Genomic DNA, 10907 nt, shown 5'->3' with positions numbered 1-10907 from the left:
CACAATCTCATTTCAACGATCTAGTGGTCAGCGAAGTCGGGAGTTTTTTGATAAGGTAGACCAGGGTGGTCCAAACCCTGTCATGCTGATACATTCCGTGCGGCTCACAGAACAATTTTAGCGTATATTTGTGTCTAATAGAAGAACGTTTCTGAGTTTTTATTTTAGCTATTCCAAATGGGGTTGGGATCCCGAGATTTAAATCCTTTTTCTAACGCTTTGTGACTTTATTTTTTTTAAAACACTTCTCTGTTTTCAAGCGTCACAAGATGTGTCACAAGGAAGGTGACATAAGGAAAATTAACTTTAAAATAACTGAAGGCTTTATATATCTTCTTTAAACGAAAACCACTCGTGCAACATAGTAATAGTCTGATTAGAACGGTAAACTCTCGTTGTTTATTAAATTTAATATAAGTAAACTCGCGATATCTCGATCACTTTTAGGTTTTCTTCGACTTGCGGCCCGCGAGACCTCCTCAAAAGTTTTTGCGGTCCTTCAACCTAGCAACCTTGAACCACTCTGAGGTAGACTACTGGTTATGCTTTGGTATTTCGATTCAAGTTGAGACTGGAGACATGAATATTTATTGTCACACTCCTCAGGATTAGAGCGCAACGGATATTTCGGCCCGATATTGCGTGCTTGCCGATATATCGGCAGTAGAAGGCCGATATATATATCGGCTATATAAACCAGTCAAAAATCTAAAAATGTTCGTAAAAGTTGTTTTATTTACTGTTAGTTGTGATTTTTTAATGGGTAATACACTTATTAAATTACACATAAGGGGGCACCAAAGTCTTCAGTGCTTGGGGCACCAAAGCGGCTTAATCCGCCCCTGCTTGCCCTTGGTGTTCTTTTGTATTTCTGGATAGGTTACTATCTCGAGACATAGAAATAGCCTGTCTCAATTTTTTTCAGAATAAAACAATATTATTTTGTAAAAATTTCTCTGTTTAGCAAGCGTTTCATGTATCAATAAAACAGTGTTCCCAAAGATATAACTACATAAATAGTGTCCCCAAAGATAAAACTACAGATACCGTGTTCCCATAGATAAAATGACATGAACAGTGTTCTCGAGGGGAAGAATACAGATACAGTGTTCTTAAGGAAATACCTACAAAAACAATGTTCTCAAAGATAAAACTACAGAATAGTGTTCCCAGGAATAAAATCACAGAAACAGTGTTCCCAGATATAAAACGCACAAAAGCAGTGTTGTCTTGGTTACATATTTGAACATTTCAAATAAATCGAGATAAAATATAGTTTCAAAGCATAAAACACAGTGTTTTTATATTGCGTTATAACACTGTCTTACTTGTCGGACACAAACGTTTAAAAAATTATGAAATTGAACTGCAGTAGATAGATGTGTGACAGATTTTTTCTTGGAAGCCTTCGTGGAACTCGAAATTTTCACCCCGGGGATGAAAATACCGATGTGACAACTTCAATGACTTGGCAAATCACGACCTCTCATTCAGTTACCAGTCTATGTCCGGTATAGGATAGTCACAGTCGATGTAAAAGTCCATTTCGCGGGGCTCAGAGTGTCATTTGAAGATTTGTCGGTCTGAAAACGGCGACATAGGATAGGATTTACATATTTATCCCGAGGGAGAAGAAAACCGATAAAGCGGCTTAATCATATGACGAACCATGGCCTGTCGTCCGGTTATTATTTCATGTCGAGTATGGGATTAGTTAGTTATTTGTTTTCGGAAGCATGGACTTGATGGTGGAGAAAGCCGTAACCAACCAGCGGTTACGTAAACCACCCTTTGTCGGCGAGGAGTCCAGCAACCCTCTCGCACATAACCATCCCTGCATGGGATTCGAACCTGTGAACCCACGCAGAGTAATTAGAGGTGCGGTGGCGAGCGTATTCCTAACGCTTAGCCCGTTGAGCCACACCGCCGCGCCTAAAACCGATAAAGCGGCCTAATCATATGACGTACCATGGCCTGTCGTCCAGTTATTATTTCATGTCGAGTATGGAATTAGTTAGTTATTTGTTTTCGGAAGCATGGACTTGATGGTGGAGAAAGCCGTAACCAACCAGCGGTTACGTAAACCACCCTACGTCGGCGAGGAGTCCAGCAATCCTGTCGCACATACTTAACCCCACAGGGGTGATCAGAGGTGCGTTGGCGGTCATTCACAACAGACAATCAAGGAAGGCTTCGAATGGTTGAAGATTTCGCTACTCGGAGTCAAAATTGTTTTAACAAGACACTGGAGTTGTTTATTGAAACTCGCGTCTGGTGTAAGTTTTCCTCTACTCCTTTGGTCGGCTTAATGAGTATACTGAGCCTGGTACCACATTTTATCAATATAAAACAATCGAGGCCTCGCTCTTAACTATTCTCATCGCCTGTGGCCTTCACTGGACGGACCCATAAAGCCACCTATATATATATATTGTTATGAAATCGTTACAGCGATTAAATATTGTTCTGGAAAAAGTCCTCGTCGTTAGCTGTAGGACTCCAGTCTCTTTTGCATAGTCTTAAAAAGCGGGCTGTTTATAAGCTCAGATCCTTCTGGGCTCTGTGGAGGAACGGGCGACAGTTTCATATTCGTGGGCTTTCTCGCGTTATAAGGACTTTTCCTGTTTTCGGAGATGTTTGGACTTGATGGTAACGAATGAATCTTGAACTTCGGGAATTGACTTCCCGGGCGCAAAGTACGCGGACTTTGATTTGGTGACGATGGACCGCTACTAAATTGACTATTTCTAGCTTCGATGCTCGCGATCTTCGACGCCAAAGATATGCTGGTTTTGCTAGATTTTTCACCTTCGTTATTGCCGATTTCAAACTTGCGAACAGCGCTTTCTACTTCATGCATAGGCGGGCTTTGTGTGGCGATTTGTGAAATTCTATCATTTCTGGAATACTCCTTCGCTTCTGTTTTCTGTAATTGCTTCTTTCGAATCGTTGGTCTGACTCGAGGGGCCATTGATCCTCGCGGAATTTGAAAGGGCGTGTTGTCTCCTGGTGCTCCATAAGTAAATGCTCTTACTTTACTGGAAAATTCGTTTGTTGTGTCACTAGGAAGTGCTACGTCATCATAAGCGCTTTGTGTACGTGATAATGTAATTGTTTCGTAATCAGGGACGTCTGGTATACGATTATTTCCACTATTTTTTAATATGACATCATCAGCGTGGTCATAGATTGCTTCGTTAACTAATCCTGATTCCCTTTGTAATGCGTCATAACCGGGCATTGTTTCGTTCCCGCGCAGAATATTCAAATGACTATAATTCCCGCCATTTTGGTCACGTGATGATAAATAGTCAGGTTTGACGGTATTTTGGGAATCATAAAACTGATCCGGTGCTACTTCGTCATATATTTGCGTCATCAGACTGACGTATTTGCCTTTTTGTGACGTGTTTTCTGAATTCTGGAATACTACCGATTCGTATAGTTGGTTGTCAACGATTTCTCTTTCACTTTTGACGTCATTAGATTTGTTTTTGTCGTCATCAGTCGATATTTTACTGAGCGGAACTGACGGAACAAGCGCTCCCAGAGCATGTAATTTTTTCTCCGACTTGCGACCCTTCTTTGATCGTTTCTCAGTGGATTTGGAGGAGAAGCCTCGTTGCCTGCGAAAACAAAAAATAATGATTGATATTCGAGTACTTTAAATTTTGTCAATTTTAGACAAGGATACTTGAGCCTGGTGAAATAGAATTTGTAAAAACTGTGGCGTGCTGACTGAGGGCTCAGAGCAGAGGGGGCAAGGTTTTTGAACCGGTGGATAAATTTTTGCCCACTTAGACTGGCGGGCCATGTAAGTGTGACGCAATAAGTTACAGTTTATGAACACTATTTACAGTGTTGCAAAAGTGGAGAACAATAAGCCTCGTGCCAAAACAAAACTTAATCGCAATCTCAACGAATTCATTAAGCTATTTTAGCTAAAGTATCCAAATTTAGTCCTAGTTTGACTGTGGCAGCATCAGGCGTGAATTGATTAATCCAACCCTGCTTTAAACCAGTTTTTCCCAATCTCTGGATTGCGAGCAACATATGTGTTTATACAAACAACAACAATCACCCCAATAACAATGAGTCTTTAGTGAAAACATCAGTAGATTGACACCACATCCAGTAGCCGACATTGGAATTCACTACTGTGTTTCCCCGAAGATAAGACAGAGTCTTATTTCAATTTTTCTTTCGAAACATAACACTAGGTCTTATTTTTTGGGTAGATGTCTTTTATTTGCATTCGTCAAAAACCTAATTTCAAAGTAGAGAATTACAAGATTTTCAAATATACAGAATATGAAAACGGATATCCATTTACTTATAAATACCACGATTTTATTTTAAAAAAAAAAGGTTAACATAGATAATTAAAAAAATGACCATATCATCATCATCCTCTGAAATGTCTTGCAAGTCACTGAATTTATAAATTTCAAGTTGACTAGGGCTTATTCAAATGGGAGGGCTCGTATTGAAATCATTTTAAAGATCACGATAGGTCCTATCCGCTGGGAAACACGGTAAAATTAAATTCATTTTAAACCAGTCTGATGTCAGTTTAACCGTAACGCGTCATGAAGAACAGTCATGGAAGAATGTGCCAAATACAAATAGTTATAATAGCTATATTGATGTTCTCTGCCAAATAGGGCTGCGTCATGCGCAACTAATTTAGTGCATGTACACAATAATATGACGCTGCTGCGACTGACTCACGCGGAGTGCAATAAGTTCACGTTCTGCTGATTACATAGCGCTCCAGAAGTGTGTGTACCAATATGGAGGTAACTAATTTTGTTTGCCTATTTCACATCAAGTTATGTTCACTTAGCTGACACAGACAGTCCCGAACTTGTAATATAACTAAAATAAGGAAAATCGGAATAAAATTACGGCCTAACCCTGACATGGTACACACCGTACGGGAGTACCGATTACAGTGTTGCGACAGGTTTTAATGCTTCGTTTACGTATTTATAAGTTCGGGCTTCTTATTGCTACTGTTTTCCCCGTACATCCACATAGGGAGCATCGAATAACCCCCTTTCTTGGAAAACACTGGTGATGACGGCAAAAGACTGACAGGGTCTCATTTCAATTTTATTTTAAAAAATAATTCTAGGGCTTATTTTGGGAGGATGTCTTTTTTATTTTCATTTATTAAAATCAAAATTACAAAATGGAGAATTAGGAGATTTTCGGTACTCCTGACGTATGCGCACCAAGATGTCGCACAACCTGAACCCTAACCTGGTACACAACCTAAGTTCAGGTTGTGCGCCATCTTCAGGCGCATACCTCAGGAGGTTCAGGTTTTCAAATATACAAAATATAGAAACCGATATCCATTTACTTATAAAAAACACGTTTTCCTTCTTTTACATGTTATAGATTAATCATTTAAAATTTTAAAACGTATAAAAGAGATTTCTTGCTATCGACTGGATCAAAAAAAATTCGCGCTATTAACTAGGTATTATTTTAAGCGTGGGGCTTATATTAAAATCATTTTTAAAATTCAGGTCTTATTATCAGGGAAACACTGTAAGACATTTTGATGTAACAATCAATTTGTAGGTATGATAAACTAACGCACAAGTATTGTCACTCTACCGACGTAAACTTCATTCCACTCGCGTCAGTCAACTACTACGGGTGTACATCATATTATTGCTAGGGCTAGGCATTTTCAAATAACTGATGATTTCAGAATCGAATCGAATATTTTTTTCGAATTGAATTTCGAATACTTGGGAGATATATAATTGTATGTAACTTTCTTTCTTTATTTGGTCCTCCAGACACATAAATTACTGGAAACGTAATATACATCCCTCAGACGGTTCCATTACATTTGAACCCACGTACATTTGAACCCATGACAAATGCACCTGTATGCTATTGCACCTATGGAATTTTTTTTGTTTCACGGATAGTTAAACCCATACTAACCCTAACCCATGGGTTTTAGCACCCGCATATAGATTGAACCCGTGGATATACGCATGGGTTCAAATGTACATGAGTTCAAATGTACGGTCACCCCCTCAGACAGATTACTGAGCGTTCACACACAATAAAAACACGTTTACATCAATAACTCACTACAGAGAATAGTCATATGTCAGAACTGCGTTGAAAAAGTATGGCTTCAATAAAAAAAATTGAGAAATTTAACTCGACCATTGGCAGGAAGAAAAAAACAAGATGGCGGCGATTCGAAATTTCGCTTTGAACCGATTCGAATAATTTACTATTCGATTCGAATATTCGATTCGAAATGCCCAGCCCGAATTATTGCGTAGAATTACTAAATTAGTTACGCACGACTTCGAACGTCAATAAAGCTTCAACCACTTGCAACCGATACATCGAATTAGTTTTCATAAGAAATCTTTTCTCAAATCAAGCCGATTTAAACCGTTATTGAATACGAAACGAATATATAGAGTGTTCATAAAGTCTTGAAGGAATTCATCGATACCATATAATGTTTTAGTCCTCACAGATGATTATGAAGTATTAAATGAAGTAAAAATACAATTACTGATTAAAAGAGAAAAAAAACTGGCTAAGATATACTGAGAACTGATTTCATGGCAAAATTGAAATTGTGAAGCGACTTTATGGACACCCTGTATATAGCTCTTTTTGCACAATTAGTTTGGTCGCTTTGCATCGTAACTGATGTACAGATCAATTCCAACTTCACGGAATTAAAAATGGATGTATAGAACTGGGCATTTCGAATACCTGATGATTTTAGAATCGAATATTTTTTTTCGAATCGAATCTCGAATACTTGAAATATATACTCAATTGTGATTTCAATTCTTTTTTTTTTTTTGTGTGTGAGAGGTACTTCGGACACATAAATTATTAAAAGCCTAGAATACATTACTCAGACAGTTATCCGAGCGTTTCACACAATATAAGAAACATGTTTCATCAATAACTCGAGGCTCGGCGGTGTGACGCATTGTGTTAAGCGTTAGTAATACGCTCGCCACCTCACCTCTGATTACCCTGCATGGATTCGCAGGTTCAAATCCCATGTGAGGATGGTTATGTGCGAGTGGATCAATAGACTTGTCGTCGTAGGATGGTTCACGTAACCGGTGGTCGGTTACGGCTTCCTCCACCATCATGTCCATATATCAGAAACAAATAGCTAATTAATTCCATACCCAATATGGACTGGTAACCGGACGAGATGCTGTGGTTCGCCAAATGATTAAGCCGTCTTCGCGGCTTCACTTTCCCTTGCGATAAATATGTAAATCCTATCTTAACTCGCTAGAATAAAAAGAGTCTGGCCGTCTCAGCAAAAGTCAATTTTATTTTTTCCGATCAGTAAACGTGATTACGCTTAAACTGCCTCATAATTACTGATAAAAGTCTAGCAGCGGTTCTCGAACTTTTTAAGCCGCGCGCCATTTTAGAATCTGTCAAATATCGCGGCCCATCTCCCCTCAAATATAACTAGCTATCAATAAGCTACAAATAACAGTAATAGTAGGGCGAAAGTATGTTTTATTCAAATAACACGTTGAAAATACGTGGATGGAATGTAAATATCCAAAATGAGGAAATTCAAATATCCATATTAAGGCGGGCAAGATCAACTATTGCACGCACAATCGTGAAGCGTTCCTCTATTTTTTTAAATTTTGGGCAGAATCCTAAAAAAAAAAGTATAGCAACTATTTTTTATTTAATTAGCTTTAATTAAATTTGAAAAATTGTCTACGCCCCTCTTGTGAGGTGCCCTGCCGTTCGAGAACCTCTGGTCTAGGTATTTCTAAATACTTACATGAAACGTTGCATGGTGTGCTTTGCTCCAACGGATCGCTTTATACTGAATAATAATGTATTGGACTTATCTAAAGTACGCTGTAAAAGAATAAATATATGATGTTAATTGTCGCTGAAATAAATGATATTTTTCCGGCGCTCCAGAAATAGATGTACTAATATAAAGGTAAATAACTTTGTTCGCCTTTTTCACATCAAGTTGTGTAAAGGGACTGAAGCCTATGGACGGGTGTGTATTCACTTGGCTAACACAAACAGTCCCCGGAAAATCGAAATAAAATTATGGCCTAACCCTAACCTGGTACACATACTACGGGAGGAACTCTTTTGTTATTAGAGTTTACTGTTGAAAGTTTACCCCCATAATGCGATGTGTATTCATGTAGTAATTGGATCCCGCCACTAATGCAAAAATATGAGATTTGATTAAAAACATCCCCTCTATGTTTAAAATAACAAATTAGTAATTATCCAATTAGGGTTAGAAATGATTTAAAAATTTCAATTTCCAGTGCAATCTGCGTTGCTTAGTATGATGATCTGAATATTAATAATACAAAAATTCCATCTATAATTGTTTTTTCCCGGAATTATTTTTTGAAGTTAGATATAATGGGCATCATCTCTCCAGAAGTGTGTGCACCAATATGGAGGTAACGAATTTTGTTTGTCTACTTCACATCAAGTTGTGTAAAGAGACTGAAACGCATGGGTAGGGGGTTTATTCACTTGGCTAACACAGACAGTTCTTGAACTCGTAATTATGGCCTAACCCTAACCTGGTACACACACAACAGGAGTACCCTTCTCCATTGGTGAGATTCAATTTTTTTGTCAGCCGGTCCCATCACAAAAAGTCATATTTTCCACCAGGATCTGTTACAAAAAGTCATTGACAGTAACCAGTAATGCTGAGCGGTTTGCTGATCTCATAAAATTCCGTGAGACGCTGAATCCCACCACTGCCCCCCTCTCTTAAGACGTCTCTGAGCTGTTAGTGAGGCAGGAACGACCTTACATGTTCAACATAGACTGCTAAATTTCTATACAGGGGCGTAGTCTAGCCAGACATTTTTTAAGGGGTGGGGGGGGGGGAGAGTCTGAAATTTATAGTTGCCAAGTTTCCAATTGGGTATGTATGATACAGAACAATGCCCCCCCCCTCTCTTTGGCTACGCCTCTGTTTCTACATTCAGGATGAAATAGTGTATATTCGTCGGAAATTGGACGTCCCAAAGTTTGAATTTGAGATTTTTTTGCCATGTTTTCTCAAACTGGGTAACTGGGCGGTTTTCTGGAGGCACGAACAGAATCCTTCACTTGGTACCATTCACGATGTCTACCATGACTTAAATAAATTGACTTTTATTTGTTGACTATTAGACTGTATTGCGTTTTTTTTTGCTTTCGTTTGTGGGCTTCATTAAAAGTAGCGCATAAAATGACTGAACAACGTTAGAAGTAAAACTGGGTATCTAAATAGACGTAGCAGGAAATTTCTGACTGCTATGTTAGATCGTGACAGCTAACATGAGTTTTGAGAGTCTTGACTCTTGAGGGTCTAAAAATCGTTCCAAGGTACGAAACGAGAATATCGGTCGGAGACCGAAGACTTATCGATCGGAGGTTAGGGGTTCCCCAAAACAGCGCTCTTACTCCATGGTGACACCGTGTGTCCCATCACTAATTAATTAACAACTCGCTAATTATACGACATAATTCATCGAAAATCAATAGGCTTCTGTTCCGAACTATGATGAATACACATGCAAAATTTGGAGCAAATTCAACCTCGCTTCCGTGAGATATCGCGTGTATCTAACAGACAAACAAACAAACAAACAGACAGACAAATACCTATCAACATTCTTACCGATCTTAAGATCGATAAGTAAAAACGCTATGCATAATACAGATTTTTTTTTTTACATTTTCGGGTCGGTTCCGACCCGAAACCCATTTATCCTAACATTACAAAATAAACAAAACCTAATCAGAAAATCACTGGTGAAGTAATAAAATAATAATCAAAAACTGAATAACACATACTCTGTCACATGACACAAGTAATCAACATTTTGTTGTATGCACCCGCTTGCGGCAACGCTGGATGGTTAGTCACACTTATCACCTATATATGAGCATGTATGACTAAAAATTAACAAGTTTCAAACATAACGCATGTGAGTTAATTTCGCGCATGAGATCATAGGCAAAAACGTTCATTTAACAGACTTTCTTCATATTGGTCTTAATACTGGCAACACAAAAAAATATTTGAAGTGTTGCAAATTTATTTGAAAGAATCCCCACATGGGATTCGAACCCACGTCTTCGAGAGCGTGATATTCAGCGCCGAGAAAACATATTTTTACCGTTTTTTTTTGTGAAGCGCTTTAAATCTTCACTCCGAAATAGACTTTAGACAAGCAGTCGTTGTTAAATGGTAGGGGTCGGTAAACTGCGGCCCTTGGGCTAAATGCGTCCCGCGAACTGATTTTTTGCGGCCCTGTAACAACCCGACTTTTAATGCAAAGTATAACTATTGATCATAAATTTATTGTTGTCTCCACATGGTTTTATGTAGTAGCAAGTGCTGCTGTACGCCGCTTGTTTTGTTAGAAGTAGCGTCAGGTCTATGTTAGTTAAAATTAGTTAGTTAAAATCTAAAAATGTCTGGGAAACAGATGAAAGTCCAACGGGATGGCGAACAACCCAAGGTGCTTAAACGAAAAAATAGGTTTTAAAACCAGTTTGCTTGATATGTCAAATCAGCATCGCAATTATTAAGTGATTTAATGTTAAACGTTATTACGAAACGTGTCAGGGAAAATACGAAATTTGATCTCGAGAACCGGGCCTGCGCCACTGCCAACTAAGAGACTGAGAATAAATTTCGTACTCGCTTGTCAGATCTTCATTTGGACGACGTACCGCGGGACAAGAAGGAAACACACGAAACAACATCATCCGTAACAGCTAGCAGGTCAGAAAAACACGGTTTTCAAGAGTCTTGGTTAGAGTCCGGGTTATCGGCTAATTATCTAACAATAACTCAAGGGAAAATTACGTATTAT

At 38.6% G+C, this 10907-nt stretch overlaps 1 protein-coding gene across 1 annotated transcript; it reads right to left on the bottom strand.

Annotated features, from left to right (window-relative positions):
• Nucleotides 1-727: 727 nt before the first annotated feature.
• Nucleotides 728-7904, bottom strand: LOC120331074 (uncharacterized). The gene is made up of 2 exons (XM_039398104.2): nucleotides 7829-7904; nucleotides 728-3626 (listed from the first exon to the last, which is right to left on the bottom strand). Exons 1-2 carry the CDS (start codon nucleotides 7840-7842, stop codon nucleotides 2486-2488), a joined length of 1155 nt encoding a protein of 384 aa, XP_039254038.2. The 5' UTR covers nucleotides 7843-7904; the 3' UTR covers nucleotides 728-2485.
• Nucleotides 7905-10907: the final 3003 nt, after the last annotated feature.

The sequence above is a fragment of the Styela clava genome, chromosome 6, assembly GCF_964204865.1.
Source record: "Styela clava chromosome 6, kaStyClav1.hap1.2, whole genome shotgun sequence".
NCBI lineage: Eukaryota > Metazoa > Chordata > Ascidiacea > Stolidobranchia > Styelidae > Styela > Styela clava.
The sequence above is the reverse complement of the archived record's forward strand: the minus strand, read 5'-3'. Positions and strand labels throughout refer to the sequence as shown.